This window comes from Rattus norvegicus, chromosome 20 (genome assembly GCF_021556685.1).
Source record: "Rattus norvegicus strain SHRSP/BbbUtx chromosome 20, alternate assembly SHRSP_T2T, whole genome shotgun sequence".
Lineage (NCBI taxonomy): Eukaryota > Metazoa > Chordata > Mammalia > Rodentia > Muridae > Rattus > Rattus norvegicus.
The window spans coordinates 46,596,052-46,621,824 of NC_141553.1; the positions used below are offsets into that span (position 1 = coordinate 46,596,052).

A 25,773-nucleotide genomic window follows, 5' to 3' on the forward strand; every position below is an offset into this window, starting at 1 on the left:
CTGTCATCCTGCTTTGTTAGTAGTGTTAACTTTTTTCATATTCACGGGGTTTGCCATTGAGTTTATGATCCTTGTATATAGTGGGTATTTCTTATCACATGAATCATTTCCCAACATTTTCCCCCATCCCACCATCCTCCACTGCTGCTTCGGTAGCTCCTGTCCTCACATCACAATCCTCAGCTGTGACTTTGTCTCAGTGTATGCAGCTCTCGGGGGCTTAGGTCAGTCAGTCTTGAAGGACTAGAGCTAAGGCAGGGCTCTCCCGGGTGCTGGGTTCTAGGTCAGGAGCCTGAGCAAGCACAGGTAGCCTGCCTGTGCCTTTTAGGGTAACAAGGTACTATGTATTGTAAATGAAAGTGAACCAAGAAACGAAGTGAATCTTGAGACCATTTTGTACTTTGCATGCAATATGGCGAGGCTTCTGGGACAGTAAATAGATGGAATTTTCTGTACTGAGTTAAGTTTGCTAGTTAACTGAGGTAACAGAAAGGAAGGAGTCTGCAAACATGTTATTTACATATACATACATATGCATGTATGTATATGTAGTACACACACACAGAGACGCATTCCTATTCTGTGTTTTTTCTACTTTCAGATATGCAGGAACTGTACGGGTTCCTTCGACCGACATATCCCTTGTGTTTCTCTCAACTGCCCAGTACTTTTCAAACTCTCACGAGTAAACAGAGAATTATCCAAGGCACCGTACCTGCGGCAGTTACTGGACCAGTTCTAGGTTAGCAGAGTCAGTGTCACAGAGCTCCCGGTGCTATTCGTTCAGTGTTTACCACTCAACTCCTCTGCATGGTGCTTTCTCAACCTCCATCAAGTCAAAGATGTCCATCGTCTGTCTGCCATCGAGACTGTGAAGACTCCTGCTAACCTGTTGCTCTCTGAATAGCTCACTTCTTACAGTGTACAAACCCCCATTATCTCACCTGTGAACATTGTTTTCTAATATGCAGGTGTTGGGTTTGCTCCAGTCTATGTACCATCTTGTAAATCCATTTGAACAGATCATGTTTACTCCCTGTGGAAGGAACACGGAACCTCGTACAGAAAGTCATTCGTGTGTGTTCCTTAAACTGTCTGTATCAAGACGTGTTGCTTAGAGATATCCACTCACTTTATAATTTTGACTGCAAAATATTTTGTAAATACACTTTTTTACTTTTCAAACAACTGAGTAAATTAATGTGCAATGACTTTTATACAATGATCTTCACGTTGTTGGTATATCTCCTCTAGGCTTTGCTTGACTGAAAGGTAGATTTGTTACTTTGATCAAACTGTGCAAATAGTACCATGTGTAGCATTTTTGAAACATTCTTTTCTAAAGACGCTGTCTTGCTTTAGCTACTAATGGGGCATTGTGAGGAACTGTGCAAAGACATTTTTGTTACAAACCTGTGGGCCTGTTGCAATACTTTAAAAATAAAATTAAAAAATTTATTCCATTTTGCTTGTTTTGTATAGACATTTCTATTGCTTCTAAATATGCTTAAGATATTTTCTTTCCTTCTGTACTGTACAGTTAATCTTATTTGCCATCCTTGAACACAAATGTGTATTTAGGATATTTGTATAACTGTATAAATGAAAAAGGAATTATGTGGTCAGTGCATTGTTTTTTAAACTGGAAATCCTTTTGTTTTGAGAGTTAATAATGGAAACCAAATTAAAAATTGAATAAAATATGAAATACCATGCTATGACTTTTATCTTGCCAAAAGTAGAATTCTCTTCACCTGTTCTATAAGCAACGTGGGTTCCATCGAACCCTAGGCTTCCCTGAATTACAATGAGGTAAATGTAGGGACGAGAGAGGTAGCTCAGTTGGCAGAGTACTTGCCTAGAATGCAGGAGACCCTGGGTTCCATCCTGAGCACCACCTAAACAGCACAGTAAGCATGCACTTAGGAGTAGAGGCAGGAAGACCAGGAGTTCAAGGTCACCCTCACATACATGGTAGATCTGAAGCCAGCTGGGCTATAAAAGATCCTATCAAAATAAGCACAAGCACCAGGTATGCTGGCTTTTAATGACGGCAGAATATTCTAGACAGAATTTAGCATTCACCTTTTGGTCAGATTGGTTACTGGTAGCTGGAATTTCACTTATACAGTCAGACTTTTAGACTAAGACTGCCGAGGAGAAGCAAAGCAACATTACTTCTTCTTAAAAGCTTAAACACCAATTTTTTTCCCTATAGGAAAGGCTCATAGATGGCTAGCTGGTTGTCGACATTCAGGATTCTCTAACTGCCAGGGCTTTATTTTTATTTAGACAGGGTTTCTCTGTGTAGTCCCAGATGCCCTGGAGCTCACTCTGTGGACCAGGCTGCCTCTGCCTCCCCAGTGCTAGGATATAAAGTATGCACCACCATACCTAGCCACTGCCTGAATTTAAATATGTACCTTTAAATAGTGGAAAGATTAGTTTTCTGGAAATAACATAATTATGGACCCAAAGAGATAACCAATCATATCTCTCAAGTCTTTTTTAAAGCATAGTAAATCCTCACTTTGTGGGATCTTTTTATTATTAGAGGGGCTGGAACTTTCTGCAGTATCAGAACTTTCACATATAAAGTGATTACCACTATAACATATACCACTATATCATGTTGTCACTATATCATAATTTGACACAGCGATATTAAAAGCTATTCCACATGGATGTCTATAAACAGCTCCATTTAGATACAGCATGCCTGGTTGTCTTTTAAATCAGCTGTTAACAGTTTTGTTTTTTTCCTCAGGTCACACATCTATTTTTAGTACTACTGAAAAAAAAAATGTTAGCATGTGTTGAGGAAAATTGTCCAGTGGATAACAGTATCTGTGCTGTAAGCATGAAGACCTAAGTTCAAATCCCCAACACCCACATGTTTTAAATTTTAAAAATGCCAGGCGAGACTGTGCATTGAGAGGTAGAAACCAGATCCCATGAGCTCTGTAGTTAGCCAGCCTAGCAGAAATGACAAGCTTCCGGTTGGTGGAGAGACTGTCTCAGGGTAATAAAGGAGAAATTAATAAAGAAGACATCCTGCTTTGGCCTCTGCATGTGTGCACAGACACTGGCGTCACACTCAAACACAAAGAACTAACTCAAAAGTAATTTCACTGAGCATTCCCTTAATTCTTTAAGATATTGTCTAAAGGTTTCCGTTACTGTGAAGAGACACCATGACTAAGGCAAGTCTTATAAAGGACAACATTTAATTGGTGCTGACTTACAGGTTTAGAGGTTCAGTCCATTATCATCAAGACAAGAAGCATGGCAGTGTCCAGGCTGGATGGTGCTGGAGGAGCTAAAAGTTCTGCATCTTATTCTGAGGGTAAGTGGGAGAAAGCTGGCTCCCAAGTGGCTAGGAGGAGGGTCCCAAAGCCCACCCCTACAGTGACATTTCCTCCAACAAGGCCATACCTCCTAATAGTGCCACTCCCTGAGCCTAGCATATTCAAACCACGTTCCATTCCCTGGCCTTCATAGGCTTGTTCAAACACATGAGTTTTTGAGGGCCGTACCTCAATATAGCATAATGCAAACTACATTCAGTCCAGCTTCAAAAGCCCCCATAGTCTATAGCAGTCTCAACAATGTTAAAAGCCCAAAGTTCAGTCTTTTCCGAGATTCAATCACTTACACAATCCCCTATAAAGTCAAACTCAAAAAGCAGATCGCATGCCTCAAACATCACAGGATATACATTACCACTCCAAAACAACAATGAGACCAAACCAGAACAAAAAAATAACTGGGCAAACTTCAAACTGCATCTCCACGTCTGCTGTCAAAGCACTATTCAGATCCCCAACTCCTTTCATTTTTGTTGACTGAAACAAACTTTCTTCTGGGCTGTTTCCACTCCCAGTTAGCAGCTTTCCTGGGCTCTAACATATGTAGCATCTTGGAGTCTCCAAGGCAACGTCAACATTACAAATTCTTGTTCCAATGTCTGGGATCCACACATGATCTTCTCGGCTCCTCGAAAGGGCGTGGGTCACTTCTGTTACTGGTGGTCATCCCATGGTACTGGCATCTCTATAGCCTATCACAGGTTTCTATCATGGCACTAAGCCTCAACTCCTTTGCATGACCCCTTCAGTCCTGGGCCATCAACTGCAACTGAGGGTTGCACCTTCACCAGTGGCCTTCCCTAGCACCCCACAGTTCCAAACCTCAGGTGCTCTCATTGACCCCTACATCCCTTCAACCCCAGTGCCTCCTGAGCAATTCTTACACATTACCGAGGTCCAGCTGCAGCATGAAGTATGACCTTGGCTACCTCTGGAACACAGCTTCTTTGTGCACTCAACAAAACACTTCCCAGAAGATTTCACCTCAGTGATGCTGGCCTCTTCTTTCTCTCTCTCTCTCTCTCTCTCTTTTTTTCATTTCAAGTTTATTAAAACTTTAGTAGTACAAGTTATTGAGGTAGCAGATTATCAAAAGATCAACTCGCTCTTGCTCTAACCCCTCTTCTTACCCCTTTGTCCCTTCTCTCCCCATTCCCTTCCCCTTTCCATGTGCTTAGGGCTGGCCTCTACATCTCTACTCCTTTTTTTTCTTCCCCTCCTTCCCCTCCTCCCTCCTCTCTTCCCCTCCTCTCCTCCCGCTCTCCTCCTCTTCTCTCTCTCTCTTAGCTCCAGGAATCCCTCCTTCTCCTATCTTTACTTCTTGGTCATCCTGGTGTTCTCCAATCCTGGCTTTGTGACCTTCCTCTCCTCCTATACTCCTGTTCTCTCTATGGCACTCCTTGATTCTGCTGCAATCTCTGCCATGGCTTCTGGACCAAACTCTTCTGCTCCTGCCCCTACTTCTGCTCTGCTCCCTTGTTCTACTGTTGTAACTGTGTTTGCTTTTAGTTAGATCCTGTTCTCTACTCTTAAACTGTGCACACATCTATCCTTTACTTTTGCTATGATCGTGTTCATTACCTTTTGATTCTACCTGTTTGGAGGTCTCTCTGCTTCTACTCCTCTCCTGAGCTTTCCCTTTAGAATCTGACTGTTTTTCTTTTTCTTTAGTAGTCTCTTAATCCCTTTCTATAGTTCTGGGCCTCACCCTCTTGTCTTCGAGTCTTGTGCCTTACTCTTGAATCTCTCCTTGCTCTTGCTCCCACTCTTGGATTTGCCCCTTTTCTTCACTTTGTTTTTATTTCCTTTTCTGTTTTTTCTGTTTGGACTCTCAGACATGTGTCTGTGATGTTATGTTTTTCTCTTTTACTCTAACTGGGCTCCTTTGGTTTTCTTTTATTTCATTTAACTCATTCTTGTCCCCTTTGTTCCACCTTTCACTACTTGACACCATCATTCTTTGAGCTCTCTGCATCTCTTGTCTCCAATGAGAAGGAGTTTTACTTCAGAATTGATCTGTCAATCTGGATCTGGGAGGAGTTCAATAATGCCTTGGTCCTCTTCCTTCAATTTCCTGCCAGACCTAGTACAAGAATCATCACTGGTATGAAGCAGGCTGGGAGTTAGGTGGATTATACTCTTTTTTCTCTGTTTTTCCTTTCCTTGTCATCAGCTTTAGGAGGACTTCTCATTAGAAATCTATTTTCTGGTATAGGAGGGATCTCTTCTGGACCAACAGTAGACTGAGGCTGTGCATCAACGTGTTCTGCACGTGTCACTTTCACTCAATGGGCTTTTCTTGGTTTTCTTTTGTTTTTTCTCCTTATGCTTTCAGGAATGTTCCCTATGTTTCTTTTTCCTTTTTCTGGATCTTTCTTCAGAAGCTCTTTCAAAATCAGAAGAATCAGAGGAGGACTGAGAATCACTTGAGCTATCTGAATCACTGGATGATGATGATGACTTATGCCTTTTCTTTTCTTCTTAACCTTAGACTTTGGAATCAGCTCTCCACAACAGCAAATGGTTTACTAGCAGCATCTGTTTTCTGGTTCTCAGTCTCTCTCACAACTTCCTGACTAGAGATCACTTGCCCAAAAACAACATGATACCCATCATCTAAATGAGGAGTTGGTTTCATTGTTATAAAGAACTGAGAACCATTTGTATCCTTCCCTCTGTTAGCCACTGATAAGAGAAACTCTTTGTTGTGTTTAACAGCAAACTCTCATCTTCGAAGAACCCTCCATAAATAGATCCTCCTCCTCTTCCGTTCCCTTCACTAAAGTCACCACCCTGAACCATGAGATCCTTGACAACTCTATGAAAGAGACAGCTCTTATAATCTAATAGCTTCTGAGTTGATTTCCCTGTTCCCTTTTCACCTGTGCAAAGACAGTGAAAGTTCCCACATGTTTTTGGGATATACATCAGAAAATAATTCAAAGACAATGCTTCCAGCAGGTTGATTATTAATGGCAATGTCAAAAAACCATCAAGGACACTGCACTTTTAGTTCCATGGTTCCAACACTTCAATCTTTGAGTTGGGGGAAACAATAAAAAACAAAAACCCACCGAGGATTACTGAGCCAGTCCTTTTGCTCCTGCACCACCATGGGCTTCTCTTCTCCAGGCTGGTCCTATAAAATGCTTCAAATCTCCCACAGTCAGGAAAGCCCACTAACTGCCTCCCTCCCCCATAGCCCAGTCCATGCTGGTCTCTTCTTAATCACTGCTAATTTCTTAGCCCCAGCTAACCAGTTGTCCCAGTAGTCCCTTCTGTTCTTGACTCTAAAGCCAGAGTCGCATGGTGGAAGTTGCCTAGTTGTGCTGCTTACTGTAGCTGGAGTCCCCTTGTTCTATTACATTGTCACCAGCTTTCTGTTATCCAACTCCTAAAATCTACATTTCTACAGGAAACAAAACAAAACAAAAAACAAAAAAAAAAACCAAAAAACAAAAAAAAAAAAAAAAAAACATGGGCAGGCGTATCACAGTAATACCCCATTCCCGGTACCAACTTCTGTCTTAGAGTTTCCATTGCTACAGCCAGAAGTTATGGAGACATTTTCTCAATTGCAGTTCTTCCTCTCAAATGACTAACTTGTTGAAGTTGACATAAAAACCGGCCAGAACACTACTCCAACATACACAGTTGACTGGCTTTGTAGGAAACAGAAAGTCATTCCTGGGAATTGGGCAGAGAAACACTCTAGTGAGAAGAGGGAGTTTGGCAAAGGTTATGTGCTGGAGAGTTCATGCTAACATGGCACAACCTAAAGTCATCAGAGAGGAGGGAATCTCAATTTTTAAAAAAATGGCTCCATAAGATTAAGTTGTAGGCAGGTCTGTAAGGCATTCTCTTATTTGGGACTGATGGAGGGGGACCCAGCCCACTGTGGGTGGTGCCACCCCTGAGCTGGTGGTCCTGGGTTATATAAGAAAGAAGACTGAGCAAGCCAGTAAGCAGCACCCTCCATGGCCTCTGCATCTGCTCCTTCCTCCAGATTCCTCCCCTGTTTGAGCTCCTGTCCTGACCGATTTCCTTTGATAATGAACAGCAATATGGAAATATATTGCAAATAAACCTTTTCCTTTCCAAGTTGCTTTTGTCATGGTATTCATATAGTAATGAAGACTGCACCCTCACCTTGGAGGTAAAGGCCTCCTACTCAACACTCTGCTGTAGTACAACAGACTGACTACAAATCAGGTCTAAGCTCCCATGTCCTTGTTTGCTGCTCTGACTGACAGGAAGTTGCTTGTGTTAGTATTTGGAGTCATCTCTCCAAGAGAATAAAATCATGAAGTCAGAGATCATATTACTTGTTCCTGAAATAGCCTAGCACCAAGTAGTACTGCTTGGCATGTGGAAATCACTCCAAATGCTGATACATAAATGACCACATGAATTAAAGACTTCAAAAGCACCTATGATATAAAGCAACCACATAAAGAATTGTTAATAAAGATACAGCAGTTCTTCAGACTGGCTGGGGCTAAGGACAGATTTTAGTGAACAGTAAATGAGAGAATCCAATTAACCACCTTAGGTCGGGTCACACAGGGAAACTCAGTATAAATGTAGACCATCTTACTGAAGGAACCATTGGCTTTGAAGCTACACCCAAACTTAAACTTGAATCTACCTTGGTTCCACTTGCTATAATCTGGAGGGTTTTGATGGGAAAAGCCCCAGCCTTTACATTTGGCTTAGTTAGTGTTTTACTGCTGTGAACAGACACCATGACCAAGGCAACTCTTATAAATGACAACATTTAATTGGGGCTGGCTTAAAGGTTCAGAAGTTCAGTCCAGTATCATCAAGGCAGGAGGATGGCAGCATCCAGGTAGGCATGGTGAAGGAGCTGAGAGTTTCACAGTCTTCAGATGAAAATGCTAGCAGAATATAGACTTCCAGGCAGTTAGGACAAGGGTCTTAAAGTCCACACCCACAGTGACATACCTATTCCAATAGGGCCACACCTTCTAAAAGTGCCTACTCCCTGGGCCAAGCAAGTACAAACCAACACACCCTTCTTCTAAAACATAAGGGTTGTGACACTTGGCTCCCGAGATGATTGATGGTTTAACATGGTGCTTGAAAGGCGCACATTGTTCCAAGTGTGGGCAAGGTTTATGACAGCTAAGTGCTGACTTACCTGTATTTACACAGCCCCTTCTACCACATAATGGATAGATCAGAAATAAAGGGAAGCTTATGTCTGTCTTAGGAAGTACACTTACATATAAATTATAGTCTTTATTTGAAATTACACCTTTATATTTAACTAGAAGTTCCCTGCACGAGTGGATAATGCTCCACCCAGAAGCCATGAGCTGTTCCATGAAAATCCCAGAGCTACCTGTGGGATACCTCCTGATGGAAGGGGAGGTATTCAGGGAGGCCAAAGAGCCCCTGAGATAACACAATTGCCATTGCTCTTGGCTCCCTACCACCTAAAAGTGATGGTGAGACCCTGTTGCTAGTGATACCACATATATTGGCTTCAGAAAGAGATAAACCTGGAATTCCCCTTGCATTCCTAGCTTGCTTTGTGCCAGAAGTGTTATACAGGCTCCTGTGAAGAATCACCCATGTTCTTACCTAGCAAGGATCTCTGAATGCTACAGTACTAACCTATAGAGTAATTTGAATTCAGCAGCATGGCCACTGTGTGTGTGTGTGTGTGTGTGTGTGTGTGTGTGTGTGTGTGTATACATATATATATATATATATATATATATATATATATATATATATATATATATATATATATGTGGTTTCTCTAACTAAAAAAAATAAAAATTGGGCTGGAGAGATGACTCAGCAGTTAAAGGTTAGGCTCACAACCAAAAAAGTAAAAGTTATTTTATACTTAAAATTTCCTATTTGGGTTTCAGGTTCCCATCAGGCACACCTACCATAGGTGAGTTGTATGTAGTCCCCTGAACTCTCTCATCTGGTCTATGGCTCTCCCTGTTGTCCTGAGGAAATTTGAAGGACCCCAGGAGCATCCTGCTTCCCCAAAGAGGCCTGCAGGGGCCCCAGAAGCATCCACCTTAGGCCCCTGCCCAAGCAATCCCCATCAGTCAGGTCACCTGGGGCACACAGCAGAGGTGAGTCACATGTGGTCCCCTGACCTCTATTATCTGGCCCACAGCTCACCCTGCTGTCACAGGGAGTCTATTTGGGTCCAGGAGCATCTGGTTTGGACTTCTCCCCAGCCAATACCCTACCTGCCAGGTCTACCTGGGGCATACCAGCAGATGTGAGCAGTGTCCTGCTCTGCCTGTCTCCCCAGGAGTCCTTTAGCATCAAGAACATCCATCCACCGTGTAGCTAAAAGGCCATGTAAGAACACAATCAAGTGGATATTCCTGAGAAGTCAGAGGAGACTACCCTCTGCCCACAATCCAGACTCAAGAGGGAATTGCATAGTGCCAACTGTGCCCACTGGGTGCAAGGACCTAGGAGCAATCAGGGGCAGGACCCTTTGATTCCTGCCCTCGCCTAGAGCTGGAAGACAATCTCCAGAGGACGGAGCACTACCAAATTCCTTCTATGAAGCCACAATTACTCTTATACTGAAACCAAACAAAGACCCAACAAAGAAAGAGAACTTCAGACCAATTTTCCTTATGAATATTGATGCAAAAATACTCAATAGAATTCTTGCAAACTAAAAAAAAAAAAAAAAAAAAAAAAAAAAAAAAAAAAAAAAAAGAATTCTTGCAAACTGAATCCAAGAGCACATCAAAATGATCATCCACCATGATCAAGTAGGCTTAATCCCAGGGATGCAGGGATGGTTTAATATATAAAAATCCATCAATGTAACCCACTATATAAGCAAACTCAAAGATAAGAACCACATGATCATTTCATCAGATGCTGAAAAGCATTTGACAAAATTCAACACCCCTTCATGATAAAAGTCCTGGAAAGAATAGGAATTCAAGGCCCATATCTGAACATAGTAAAAGCCACATATGGCAAACCAGTAGCTAACATCAAACTAAATGGAGAGAAACTTGAAGCAATACCATTAAAATCAGGGACTAAACAAGACTGCCCATTCTCTCCCTACTTATTCAATATATTACTCAAAGTCCTAGCCAGAGCAATCAGAAGCAAAAGGAGGTCAAAGGGATACAAATTAGAAGGGAAGAAATAAAAATATCACTATTTGCAGATGACATGATAGTATACTTAAGTGACCCCAAAAGTTCCACCAGAGAACTACTTAACCTGATAAACAACTTCAGCAAAGTGTCAGGGTATAAAATTAACTCAAATAAATCAGTAGCTTTCCTCTACTCAACGGATACACAGGCTGAGAAAGAAATTAGGGCAATGACACCTTTCACAATAGTCCCAAATAATATAAAATATCTTGGTGTGACTTTAACCAAGCAAGTGAAAGATCTGTAGGACAAGAACTTCAAGTCTCTGAAGAAATTGAGGAAGATTTCAGAAGATGGAAAGACCTTCCATGCTCATGGGTTGGCAGGATTAATAAAGTAAAGATGGCCATTTTGCCAAAAGCAATATACAAATTCAATGCAATTCCCATCAAATTTCCTACTGAATTCTTTATAGAGGTAGAAAGAACAATCTTCAAGTTCATTTGGCCTAACAAAAACCCAGGATAGCAAAACCTATACTCAACAATGAAAGAACTTCTGGGGGAATCACCATCCCTGACTTCATGCAGTATTACAGAGCAATAGTGATAAAAACTGCATGGTATTGGTACAGAGACAGGCAGATAGATCAGAGGAACACAATTGAAGACCCAGAAATGAATCCACATACCTATAGCCACTTTATTTTTGACAAAGGAGCTAAAACCATCCAATGGAAGAAAGATAGCACTTTCAACAAATGGCATTGGTTCAACTGGAGGTCAGCATGTAGAAGAATGCAAATCGATCCATTCTTATCACCATAAAACCAAATACACTCAAACTAATAGAAGAAAAAGTGGGGAAGAGTCTTAAACACATGGGCACTGGGGAAAATTTCCTGAACAAAACACCAATGGCTTATGCTCTAAGATCAAGAATTGACAAATGGGACCTCATAAAACTGGAAAGCTTCTAATAAAAGACACTGTCATTAGGACAAAACAGCAACCAACAGATTGGTAAAAGATCTTTACCAATCCTACATCTGATAGAGGGCTAATATCCAAAATATACAAAGAGCTCAAGAAGTTAGACTTCCAGAGAGCCAAATCACCCTATTAAAAAATGGGGTACAGAGCTAAGCAAAACATTCTCAGCTGAGGATTATCGAATGTCCAAAAGCACCTAAAGAAATGTTCAACATCTTTAGTCATAAGGGAAATGCAAATCAAAACAATCCTGAGATTCCACTTCACACTAATCAGAATGGCTAAGATAAAAAACTCAGGCGACAGCAGATGCTGGCAAAGATGTGGAGAAAGAGGAACACTCCTCCATTGTTGGTGGGACTGCAAACCAGTACAACCACACTGGAAATCAGTCTGGAGGTTCCTCAGAAAATTGGACATTCCACTACCTGAGGACCCAGCTATACTTCTCCTGGGCATATACCCAAAAGATGCTCCAACATACAACAAAAACACATGCTCCACTATGTTCATAGCAGCCTTATTTATGACAGCCAGAAGCTGGAAAGAACCCAGATGTTCTTCAACAAAGGAATGGATGCAGAAAATGTGATACATTTACTACTCGGCTATTAAAAACAGTGACTTCATGAAATTTATAGGTAAATGGATGGAAATATCATTCTGAGTGAGGTAACTCAATCACAGAAAAACACACTTGGTATGCACTCATTGATAAGTATATATTAGCCAAAAAGCTCGAATTACCCAACATACAATCCACAGACCACAGGAAGCTCAAGAAGAAGGATGACCAAAATGTGGATGCTCCCACTTCTTAAAAGGGAAAAAATAACCATAGGAGGGGATATGGAAGCAAAGTTTAGAGCAGCGACTGAAGGAATGGCCATTCAGAGCCTGGCCCACATGTGGACCATATATATACAGCTACCAAAACTAAGTAAGATTGATGAAGCTAAAAAAACGCATGCTGAAAGGGACTGGATATAGATCTCTCCTGAGAGACACATCCAGAGCATGTCCAATACAGAGGTCAATGCTAGCAGCAAACCACTAAACTGAGAACAGGACCCCCCTTGGGGGAATTAGAGGAAGAATTGAAAGAGCTGAAGGAGCTTGCAACCCCATAAGAACAACAATGCCAACCAACCAGAGCTTCCAGGGACTAAACCACTACCGGAAGACTATACATGGACTGACCCAGGGCTCCAACTGCATATGTAGCAGAGAAAAGCCTTGTTGGGGCACCAGTGGAAGGGGAAGCCCTTGGTCCTGCCAAGGTTGGACCCCCAGTGCAGGGGAATATGGGGGGGCAGTAAGGAGGATGGATGGGGGCAATACCCGTATGGGGGAGGGAGAGAGGAGGGGATGAGGGCTAATGGACAGGAAACTGGGAAGAGAAATAACATTTGAAATGTAAGTAAAGAAATATATCTAATTAAAATTTTTAAAAAAAGAACATAATCAACAAGAGCCGGGACAATATGGCACCACCAGAGCCCAGTTATCCTGCTACAGCAAACCCTGGGTAGGCTAACACAGCTGAGGCATAAGAAGATGACCTGAAATCCAATCTTATGAAGATGATAGAGGCTTGTAATAAATAAATCCCTTAAAGAAATACAGGAAAATACAATCAAACGGGTGAATGAAATTAATAAAGCTGTCCAAGAACTGAAAATGAAATAGAAGCAATTAAAAAAAAAAAAACCACAAACTTAGTGTGATGGTTTGCATATGCTCAGCCCAGGGACTGGCACTATTAGGAAGTGTGGCCTTATTGGAGTAAGTGTGTCACTGTGGGCATGGGCTTTAAGACCCTCATCCAAGCTGCCTGGAAGTCAGTCTTCTGCTAGCAGCCTTCAGATGAAGATGTAGAACTCTCAGCTCCTCCTGCACCATGTTACCATGCCTAGATGTTACCATGTTCACACCTTGATGATAATGGACTGAACCTCTGAACCTGTAAGCCAACCCCAATTAAATGCTGTCTTTATAAGAGTTGTCTTGGTCTGTCCACAGCAGTAAAACCCCAACAAGACACAAGGTTTTCATCTTGGAGTTGAAAACCCTAAGCAAGAGTTTAAGAACTACAGACGCAAGTATCACCAGCAGAATACAGAAGAAGACAGATAGAAGACAGAATCACAAGTGTAGAAGATACGATTGAAGAAATCAATACATGGGTCAAAGAAAATGATAACTCAAAAAAGTTCATGACACAAAATAGCCAAGAAGTCTGAGACACTATGAAAAGACCAAACATAAGAATAATAGGAATAGAAGAAGGAGATTTCCAGTTACAAAGCCCAGAGAATATTTTCAACAAAATCATAGAAGAAAATTTCTCCAACCTAAAGAAAGAGATGCCTATAAACATTCAGGAAGCTTCAAGAACACCAAATAGATTGGACTAGACAAGAAAATGTTCCCACCACAAAATAATCAAAACAGTAAGTATACAGAACAAAAAATTTTAAAAGCTGGTAGGGGAAAAGGCCAAGTTACATATAAAAGTAGACCTATTAGAATTACACACTACTTCTCAGCGGAGACTCTAAAAAACAGAAGGTCTTGGGCAGATATCTTGCAAACTCTAAGAGACCAGAGATGTCAGCCCAGAATACTATACACAGCAAATCTTTAAGTCACCTGAATGAAAAAACAAGATATTCAATGACAAAACCAAAATTAAACAATATCTATCCATAAATCAAGCCCTACAGAAGATACTAGAAGAAAAATTCCAACCCAAAGTGGCTAACTACACTCAAGAAAACACAGGAAACAAATAACCCCACACCAGCAAACCAAAGGAAGAGAAACACACACTCCAACATCGCCAATATCTCATAACAAGAATTAATAATTATTGGTTGTTAATGTCTCTCAACGTGAATGGACTCAATTCCCCAATAAAAGACACAGGTTGACAGAATGGATGTGAAAACAAGATCCTTTACTCTCCTGTACTCAAGAGACACACCCCAGGAGCAACAACAGCACATTACCTCAGAGTAAAGATGGGAAAAACTGTTTTCCACAGAATTGGACCCAAGGAGCAAGCTGGGGTATCTGTTCTAATATATCATAAAATAGACTTCAACCAAATTTAATCAAGAGAGATGAGGAAGGATACTTCATATTCATCAAAGAAAAAAAATCCACCAAAATGAACTCTCAATTCTGAATGTCTATGCCCCAAATGCAATGGTACCTACAGTCATAACAAAAACATTACTAAAGCTTAAATCATACATTAAACCCCACACATTAATAGTGGAAGAGTTCAACACCCCACTCTCACCAGTGGACAGGTCCTCGAGACAGAAATAATGAAATTTGTTGTGGTAAATATTATTTGGGTGTTTCTACCCCACCTTAGATCCTTTAGTTTCCAAATAAAAGACACAAAACCTTTATATTTACAGTAAGTCTTAAAATATTAGAGCTGGGCAGGTATCAACCTTCTGTGCTATTTGGTCTAGTTCTCTGTCAATAATCCCAAGAAGCAGCCTGGGCTGCTCCTATACCAAGCCAGCCCACGCAGCCATGCAGTCATGACCCATCTACCCCATGGTGCCTTCTTTCTTCTTCCTGATCCCTGCCTCAGACCCCAAGCCCAAGAACCAAGCTTTGCCTACCTCTGTTCTGCCCAGCTATAGGCTGTAAGCATCTTTATTAACCAATTACAGATAACTTAGGAGGGCAAGTTTACACAACAAAAGCTCGTATGTGTGAAGAACTGTTTATCTAAGAGCAACTAACCAGATCTTGGGTGTAGTGGCTATTCCTGGTTGTCAACTTGACTGTATCTGGAATGAACTACAACCCAGAATTGGAAGGCTCACCTGTGATCCTGATCTTGAGGCTGAGAGATACAAGTTTCTGACCTGGATCTTGGTATGGAGATCTTGAGGCAAAGTGGCTATGAAGTCAGGAGCTTAAGGCAAGGAGATCTCTGAGTTCAAGTCACCTGGGACAAAGCAAGTCCCAGACCCCTGTGTGGTAGTACATGCCTTTAATCTGGGATACAACTTCTGCTAGAGACTTAAATAAGAACGTTGGAAGGAAGTGTCTCTCTCTTTTTTGCCTGCCTATCTGCCTGGTGGGACTGAGCCACTGCTAGATCCTCAGACTTCCACTCACAGCTGCTGGTGACCATTGTTGGGGAGTTGGACTACAGACTGTAAGTCATCAACCAATTCTCTTACTAAATAGAGACTGCCCATACATTCTATGACTCTAAAGAACCCTGACTAAGACATTGGGGTACGGAATTTAATACAAGGATCATCGGACCAACCCAATACAGAAACTAAGAAAGGCTATAAATCAAATTGACCTAACAGATATTGATAGAACATATCAAACACAAGAGAATATACCTTCTCAGAACCACACAAAACCTTTTTCAAAACTGACCAGCGGGGAACTGCTTGGAACACGTTGGCACAGGAGACAACTTCCTGAACAAAACACCAACAGCCCAGGCACTAGGGTCAACAATTAATAAATGGGACTTCATGAAACTAGGAAACCATCAATAGGACAAAATGGCAGCCTACAGAGAGGGAAAAGATATTCACCAACCCTACATCCAACAGAGGACTAATATCCAAAATATACCAACACAGGAGAAATAATTAGACACCAACAAAACAAATAATTCAGTTTAAAAATGGGGTACAGAACTAAACAGAATAATCTACAGAGGAAAACTAATGCCCAAAAGCACTTAAAGAAATGTCCAATGTCCTCAGTTATCAGGGAAAGGCAAATCAAAATGCCTCTGAGATTCCATGTTATATCCATCTGAATGGCTGAGATCAAAAGCTCAAAAACATGCTGGCCAGGGTGTGGAGCAAGGGGAACACTCCTCCGTTGCTGGTCGGACTGCAAACAAGGACTACCACTTTGAAAACCAATTTGGTGGTTTCTCAGAAAGTTGGGAATCGTTCTACCACAGGACCCAATTATAAAACTCCTGGGCATATACCCAAAATATGTCCCACTACATCATAGGGACACTTGCTCAACTATGTTCATAGCAGTTTTATTCATAATACCAAGAAACTGGAAACAACCTAGATGTCCCTCGACTGAGGAATGGATAAAGAAAATGTGGCACATCTACACAATGGAATACTATTCGGGTATTTAAAAAAAATCAAAGTCACCGTGAAATTTCCAGGCAAATGGGTGGAACTAGAAAATATCATCCTGAATGAACTAACCCAGACCCAGAAAGACACCCGTGGTATGTAATCACTTACAAGTAGACACCAGCCATAAAGTACAGAACAACCATGCTACAATCCACAGCGCCAAAGAAACTGAGTAATAAGAAGGCCCCAGGAGGAAGCGTGGCTCTTATTCAAAAGGGGAAATAAAATAGACCTCCGAGGTGGGTGGAGAGAGGGAACTGGGTAGGAGAGGGGGTGGGGATGGAGATCAGGTGTGAGGAGAGTTGGTTGGTAATTGGTGGGAGGGCATGCTAGCAATTTGCAGTTAGAACCCAGCATTTCATTCTACATTTAATATGGATGCTCACACTTTTTAAAAAAGTGTCAAAAGTTTTGACTGCTTGGCTGAAGCATTTGTCAAAAGATGACCGACCTACTGAAAAGGGCTGGAGATGCCTGAGTTTCCTCAGCTTGATGTTGATGAAGAAATTTAAGGGCCAGGGAAATTGCAATGCTACAATGCAATAGAAACCCTGTGAAACTTAATCCTATAGAATGGGAAGGCCCACAAGACACGCTCTTCACTAATCCTAGAAGAGGAGCAGGAGCCCGTTAAGAAACAATCTATATATACCATAGATGAGTAGAATCAGCAGCTTAGTTTGGTTAGGAGGTAGGCATGGGCACTTGGAAAGGGGTCTGCTTATGCCACGCCTGGCATGAGATGTACACATTGACATGACACGGTCCATGGTATGGTTATGGGGAAGGGTTTTACTGTAGATAAGAGAGAAGGAAGAACCAGAGGCATCTGAAAGAGTCCAGAGCAGAAAAAGTAGTGACTGAACAAGGCCATGAGAGAAGCAGAAACAGAGGGGTTGTGGATGGGGGATGAGGAGAGGAAGACAAAGAAGCAGGAAGGGCAAGGAGGAGAGGAGAGAGAAAGATGGAGAGGAGAGGAAAAGGGAGGAGAGGAGAGGGGACGGATGACGATGCCTGCATTGTCAGGACACTGAGAACCGGATGTAGGCCTACGAGATTTAAGAAGAAATTCATACTCGGGTCATCCGTGTTAAGAGAATACGTCCAGGCTTTACTGAGATCTCCTTATATACAAGAGGCAAAAGCAGTTGGAAAATCCCCAACCAGGAAAACAGGAAAAATCTGCATCATGGAAAGCCTGGCCCCAAAACAGGGACTGAGAGCAGCTGCGAAGGGTGTAAACAACTTCTTGCCATAGCAAGCTGAAAGGCTCAGCAAGGGGGAAAGAAACAGCCCAAGGTAGGGCCCAACAATTCCCCCTCTTTTATTTTTTAAGTAGCGCCTGTCTTAGGATCAATCTGGGGTTCTAATACTCTTACACATCTCTGAATACCCTGCCAGTCCTCAGGGCTTCTGTCTTAGGTGAGTATGGTCCCAGAGGGTTGCCTGTCCTTGGCTAACTACTTGTTGTACAAACTGAGCCAAACTGCGATGATGGATTATCCCCGGCCAATGAAAACAAAACCTGTTTGGTAGCAGCCTGAGACTGGACCTGTCAGTACTTGAAATGGTACAGCAAAACAGGTCCAAGGGCAGCCGCTACAAGAGCAAGCAATCCTAGAATGATGGATTCTGACCATTCTTTAATGAGACATATAGCATATTTAAGACCTTCAAGGAGACTATCCCCAGCAAGAGGTGTTACCAGGATTTCATTAATCTTTTGAATAGCAACTGTCAACTGATTAGTATAATTTACAAAGTTATAATTCCATGGTCCCAAAGTAAATCTAATTGTTCCTGTAGGAGAACAGTTTGTTGGTTGAGATTAGGAATGCCCAACTGAATCTGAGTATTAATGTTGAGTATTTGCACAGTCAAAGTCGAGGCGACCTTTCCAGATAATGTATCCACAGTTCCAGCAACAGCTGCCGATTGAGATATGGCCACACCTGCCACTGCAGTAGCAGTGGCCGAAGTGGCAATGGCAGTAATGACTGCTGCAGTAATGCTTGAGTCTCTTTTATGTCTGTACAGAATCACTGGATTCCTCCAGAGGCATGGGGATCACACCATGAACCCAAACAATCAATGTAAAATCTTCCTGTTCCCAGCAACTGGTCAGGAGAGAGGACCTGGAAGAGCAATTGAGAATCTCCTCCCTTGATGCTGCCTCAGTCCCATTCCAGACCAAAAAGAAAAAGGGTGCCAACACACATGGCTCAGATTTCAGAGTAAAATTTTTACTCTGTTGGGAGCGGTGCCCTTAAAACCCTCCATTATTGATGTTAATAGTATAGTTAGAGTTAAGAGTGACTGGGTTCATGGAAAATCCCCAGCCAGCTGCAGAAGACTAATGCAAATCTGGTGGTCAGGATGACTAATGATAGGACAAAGTTGTGACCTTGCATGAATACATCCGACGTCAGGATGCCCAATGATATGACCTGTAACCTTTCTGAGAAACCAGCATCCTGTTGACATCAGCTGACCACACGAGTACTATATCCTTGGCCTGTGGAAATGTTTCACACTTACCCCCTTCCCTCTGTTACCCATGTTATGGTATAAATTCAGCCTTGGGAAAAAGTAAAATTGTCGCCTTGATCAGACTCTTGTCTTGGCGTCCTTCTTTGCGTCTCTTGTCCCCCATTCTCTCCCAGGTGGTCCCCAACCTCTGCTGACTGCCCTGTGGGCCGGGGCAAACTGGCACCCAGATGTGAGGTTTCTGGAGGTCGCAGAGGAGAGAACACTGCTCACCAGGGAAGGATAGGCCTATCCGTTTATCACAGAAGCACCAGAGAGTGACTGTGGCCGGAAGATGCCACGGTACCTGCCGTGAGACAGTCTGGGAGATTGCAGAGGAGGCACAGATCTTAAGATAAGTTTAAGTGATGGGACAAGCCTTCTCTAAACAGTCACCTTTTGTGGCAGGACTCAAGGAGTCATTCAAGATGCGAGGAATTAGGGTAAAGACAAAAGATTTAAAGAAAGTCTAAGACTTTGCAGGAAATAGTTGTCCATGGTTCCCCTAGGCAGGAACAATTGGTGCAAAAATATGGCACAGAGTTGGTGATTGTTTTAAAGGCTATTATGAGACTTTCGGCCCTGAAAAAATTCCAGTTGCCGCCTTCAGTTACTGGTCTCTTACTAATGACATCCTTAGGACTAGCCCTGAGTAGCCAAACCTTCAACACCTGGTCACAGAAGGAGAGCGGTCATTAAGAGAATGTTCTTTGAGGGAGCCTGCCTCCCTCTCCTCATCCACTAACCTTATTTCAGGAGAGGAGTCCGTCTCCAGCATTAGGCCACCTTCCCTGTCAGTCATGATTGACATAGAGAGTGCCTCTGATCCTATCCCCACTAAAAAGGCTGCACCCAACACCCCACAGTGCAAACCCAAAAACCGCCTTTATCCTTCTCTCCAAGATTTAGACAAAAATGAAGTCCCCCACCCCCAATCATCATTAAATTAGAGGAGACTAAAACTGCCACAATTGCTCTGGCCACAGCCAGAGCCGATGGCCACCTCCCCCCATTTTTCCCTTCGCCACCTTATGGTGCTTTTGATGCTGTTTTTGATCCCCCCCCCCCATCTCCGGTGCTCGCAGCCAGCTCATTGCCGATGTGGCCTCGCTACGTCATATGGTAGAAACCAGAAAAGAGCAAGCACAATTACTTAGAGCCCTTCAAGAATTAGAGGCAGAATTGACTGATCTGACACCCTCACCTCGTCCCCAGCTTAAAGCCTCAGGCCAGGGTAAGAATCAAGACAAAAAACATAGGGTTTTGGCCTTTCCTCTATCCCTGTCGGAGTGGGGCTAAGGTCCCTAGAGACTCCTCCACCCCAGATAACCTAGAAGAAGGAGAGGATTTGGTAGATGATGAAGAAGACGACATTAATGAGGAACCTCCCCACATCTCACAGGGAGCAAGAGGTGACCCGACAGCTCCCGTGGCGACGAGCTCTGTGTCTCGCGCTGTTCAGGAGCCTCACTCACCACGCTACCATTATCAGCCCCTAGATTTCAAAAATTTCGAAAAGCTTAAAACAGCAGTATCAAATTATGGTCCTGTGGCCCCATTCATACTAGCACTTCTAGAATCCTCCACTGAGGGATGGCTCGTGCCAAGAGAGTTTTCTCAGCTCGCCCAAGCCGTGCTCTCGGGAGGAGGCTTTGTGCTCTGGAAGTCTGAGATGACTGAGGAAGCGAAGGAAATAGAAGCTAAAAACTGTACACATCCCGACACTAGGTCGTGGACAGCAGAAAAGATCCTGGGCAAACCTCCTTTCAACACTCTAGCAGCTCAAATGCTTTTTTCCCCTGGTCTCTTGGCTCAGGTTCGCCAGGCATGTCTGACAGTCTGGAAGAAACTTCCTCCTAAAGCTGGCTTTTCCTCCGCACTTACTAAGGTACTACAGGGAGCGGATGAGCCATACAGTTCAATTCCTTTGTCAGCCGCTTGGCAGAGACAGCTGAGCGCTTATTTGGTGTCCAAGAGCCTGAAAACCCCTTTATTAAACAGCTAGCTTTTGAGAATGCCAACTCCACGTGGCAAGATATTCTCAAACACCACTGTTCAAAAACTCTGGCAGAATATGTGCGCCTTTGCTCATGGGCAGGGACAAGCCAGGCAATCGGCCTGGCAATTGGTGCTGCTCTTCAAAGGGCGGGCTTAAGTAATTCTCAACCAACCTGCTTTAACTGCAAACAGGTCGGTCATTTCATGCGAAAATGCCCCCACCTTCACCTAAATAGAGGACCGTCATTGAGCGACAGAGGAATGCTCCCCTGATACAAGCTTCGCCAACTGCTTTGTGTCCCCGCTGCCTTAGAGGCTGACACTGGGCTAGCAAGTGTAGATCCAAGACTGACTGTCCCCTGCTGCCATGGCAGTCGGGGAAATCCCCTTCGGGGGCAGCCTCTGGCCCCCACTTTCAGGACAGGCCGTGGGGCAATAGGGTTTGTCTCTCAGCAAGCCAGCTATTCCTCACCCAATCAATTGTCCATCTCTGGCGTGCCACAAAGAACAGCTCAGGATTGGACCTTGGTACCTCTGCCAGTACAATATTAACACCCCAGGAAGGTATCCAGGCCATATCCACAGGCGTTCATGGTCCCCTATCCACAAATACTCTTGGCCTGGTTCTGCGGAGAGCATCCCTCTCCCTAAAGGGACTCCAGATCACACCTGGGGTTATAGACCCTGACCAACAGGGAGAAATACAGGTCCTGGCCAGTACCACAGTTGACCCGGTAATCATACCCACACAACAAGCCATTGCACATCTGTTGTTACTCCCCAAGGTGCCAATCACGAATCCACATCATAAAGATGCCAGAGCCCTAGGAGAGCGAGGGATACAGAGGTTTTTTGGGCCCAGAAGATATCCTCTTCTTGGACTATGCTTACCTTGAGTCTGAATGAAAAACCTTCCAAGAACTCTTAGACTCAGGGGTCTAATGTGATGCCACAGTTATTTCTGGCAGGTTTTGGCCAGCTGCCTGGCCATTAACTGACTAAGCCACCCATCTATAGGGAATTGGACACTCTAGAAATCCTCAGGTCAGTACTCAGACCATTAGATGGACAGATTCAAAAGGAAACTCAGGAACTGTGATCCCCTATGTAATACCCGTTTTGCCAAAAAACCTCTGGGGGAGGGACAGATGAATGTGTACCCCTAACGAGGCGGTTACAAAACAGATGCTCGCCCAGGGATTCCTATCAGGACAAGGATTGGGGAAACAAGCACCGGGTATTTAAAAAACCATTAACTGTGACACAGAGGCTAGATCAAAGACGTTTGGGAACCCCGCCTTCACATTTTCCCTAGTGGCCACAGTCAAGCCTGCTCCCCAGGTTCATGCAGAAAAGATCTCTTGGAGAGGTACTGCCCCCATCTGGGTTGATCAGTAGCCGCTTAGTCAGGAAAAATTGGCTGCTGCAAGACAGTGCAGGAACAATTGGCAGCTGGCCATATTGAGCCATCCTCTTCCCCCTGGAATAATCCAATCTTTGTTATTAGGAAAACTTCTGGCAAATGGAGACTCTTACAAGATCTCCACGTGGTAAATAAAGTTCTGATACCCGTGGGGGAATGCAACCTGGTCTTCCTTCTCCTGCCGCCATTCCTGCTGAGTTCTTTAAAATTGTTATTGATTTAAAACATTGTTTCTTTACTATACCTCTTCACCCAGAAGATTGTCACCATTTTGCACTTAGCATTCCCCAGGTTAATTTCCAGGGACCCATGGACCGCTTTCACTGGCAGGTCCTTCCTCAGGGCATGGCCAACAATCCTACCCTGGCTCAAAAATATGTGGCCCATGTAATTCAGCCCATCGGGAGAGCTTGGCCACAGAAATATAATCCTCCATTATATGGACGATATATTGCTGGCTGCTCCTGACCAGCAAAGCCCTTTCATGTTTTCAACATCTTCAGGAGGCACTCAGCTCCTGGGGGCTTAAACTTGCCCCTGAAAAGATTCAAATACAAGACCCCTAATTCCTGTCTGGGGTATGAGCTCGAGCTGGAACAGATTCGTATCCCCAAGGTTGAGCTCTGGCTTTCATCTCTTAAAACTTTACATGACTTTCAACAATTACTTGGAAACCTCCAATTTAGCTGCCCCTATCTAAAGATTCCCCCTGAGGCTCTAGTCCCTCTCAATGGACTTCTTTCAGGAGATTCTCATCCCTTGTCCCCCTGAGCACTCACCCTCCCCAAGGCCATCTCAACACTATAGCAGATAGGTCAGGCTATCTCCTCTCAGGTCTCATTTCAGATGCATTATGCTGCTCCCCTATATTTTATTGTCTGTGCTACTGCACACACCCCAGTGGGAGTCTCTTGGCAACAGCCCTGGGCTCCAAAGGAAAAAGGACGCCCTCTATTATGGACATATCTCCCCTCCAATCCAAACAAGGTTTTGGCCACCTATTTCTCCCCATCTGCTGCCTTGATTATAAAAGGAAGAAAAATGTCCAGACAGTATTTTGGAAAAGACCCTGACACTATCATTGTCCCGTATACTTTAGAACAAATTGACTGGCTACTTCAGTCCAATGACGATTGGGCCATAGCTTGCGCCTCTTTTGCAGGAACCATAGATAATGATTATCCAAATGACCCCCTTATATAATTCATAAAAATACGCTCCTTGACCATCCCTAAAGTTACCTCCAGAACCCCGTTACATGAAGGTACATTGGTATTTACAGATGGTTCCTCAACCAGCAAAGCTGCCTATGCTATACAGGAACAAGTCACCACGATGCAGTCCCCGTATTCCTCTGCCCAGCTTGTAGAGTTGTTCGCAGTACTCTAGGTTTTTAAAATATTAGCAACAACCCCATTTAATTTATACACTGATGGTGCCTAGATAGCCCACTCTATTCCAGTATTAGAAATGGTGCCATATTTGAAGCCTGCTTCTACTGCTTCCAAGTTGTAGAAATTCAATCCCCTATTATTAAGAGGACAAAGCCATTTTTGTGGGACACTTGAGGGCCCACTCTGGTTTGGGTGGCCCTCTGTCAAAAGGGAACATCCTGGCTGACAAGGCCACCCATATTACATTCCTTGCCCTTATAAACCTCACAGATCAGGCAAAAACAGGCTCATACTCTACACCATCTAAATGCCTCTACCTTGTGTTCAATGTTTAAGATCTCCAGAGATCAAGCAAGGGAAATAGTTAAGTCCTGTGTAGAGTGAACTACCTTGCTGCCAGTTCCCCCCTTGGGGGTCAACCCCTGGGGATTGGTCCCCAACGAATGATGGCAAATGGATGTCACCCACCTTCCCTCTTTTGGGAGGTTAAAATACCTTCATGTCACCATAGATACTTACAGTGGGTTCATTCATGCATCCCCCACTCAGGAGAAGTATCATGTGATGTGATCACCCATACTTTACAGTGTATAGCTACCATGGCGAAGCCACAGGTTATCAAAACTGACAATGGCCCTGGACACACGGGAGCTAAATTTCAACAATTTTGTGCCCAGTTTGACATCAAACATGTCACAGGCATTCCATATCATCCTCAGGGCCAGGGTATAGTAGAACAAGCCCATCAGACCTTGAAAAACATGCTTCAACATTTAACAACAGTCACAGATGCCTATTTTTCAATGCCTCGAAATAGACTCAATCATGCCCTCTTTGTACTTAATTTCCTATCCCTAGATCTTGAGGGCTGGTCTGCTGCTGACCGTTTGTGGCATCCTAGATCACAAGATTCCCACACATTAGTGCGATGGAAGGATCCCCTCACGAGACAGTGGAAAGGACCAGACCTCATTCTCATCTGGGGACGAGGATCCGCCTGTGTTTATAATAAAGAAAATGCTGGTCCAAGATGGCTGCCAGAGAGGCTTCTGAGAGCTATTAATCCACCCTTGTCCAGAAAGGAACAGTCTTCTCCTCCTGAGACTTTTCTTGCCGATGCTTCTCTTCCAATTGCTCCTGATGACCCCTGCCTGAACTATCGTGACCACCAACCCATCATTGCCTCTCCCAAAGCCTACCACCAATAGGCATTTCTCCAGGAATTATACCTGGGTTGTCCTTTCTGATAGACATGACCTGGTTTGGGCCACCTCTAAGATTTCCACCACACCATGGTGGCCCCCCAATCTGACCCCAGATTTATGCAAACTTGTCCAGGGCTCAGCTCCCCCTTGGGGCTTAGAAGATAAGTTTGCCTTGACCCAGGCTCCTGAAGATAATCTACCTATTACTTCCTTTTCTGCCATATCCCCTGTGGGCTGGCCCAGAGAACTCCAAAAATATATGATCTGGGCTGTGACAATCACTATCGCCACAACATTCTGGGGTCTCATGATTTTTATGTTTGCCCCAGCCATTGGGATCATTCCCTTTTGAATAAGTGCGGAGGTCTTAATGATCTTTACTGCCGTTCATGGGGCTGTGAGACCACCGGTGACGCCTATTGGCACCCCACCTATTCCTGGGACTTTACTACAGTGACTTATAATACATCCTACTAATATGTATGTCCCAGATTCCCATTGTGAAGGTTCTAATTCTAAAACAAGGGGATGGTGCATCCCCCTAAATATTAAATTTACCTCCGTGGGTCAAA

At 43.4% G+C, this 25,773-nt stretch overlaps 1 protein-coding gene and 1 pseudogene across 6 annotated transcripts in view; one reads left to right on the forward strand and one right to left on the reverse strand.

The window, feature by feature from the left end:
- The window catches only part of Rev3l (REV3 like, DNA directed polymerase zeta catalytic subunit), a 157,723-nt gene extending 156,008 nt beyond the window's left edge, over positions 1 to 1,715 (forward strand). For 5 of the 6 annotated variants that reach the window (XR_015644785.1, XR_015644784.1, XR_015644783.1 and 2 more), the window contains one exon: positions 602 to 1,713. Coding sequence is in view for 3 of the 6 variants with exons in the window: in XM_087597550.1 (XP_087453676.1) it covers positions 602 to 742 (141 nt within the window). In the remaining 3 variants the exon portion in view is untranslated. 6 annotated transcript variants of the gene reach the window in all.
- A 2,936-nt stretch (positions 1,716 to 4,651) lies between these two features.
- On the reverse strand, positions 4,652 to 6,387 carry Ppig-ps2 (peptidylprolyl isomerase G, pseudogene 2; annotated as a pseudogene).
- Positions 6,388 to 25,773: the final 19,386 nt, after the last annotated feature.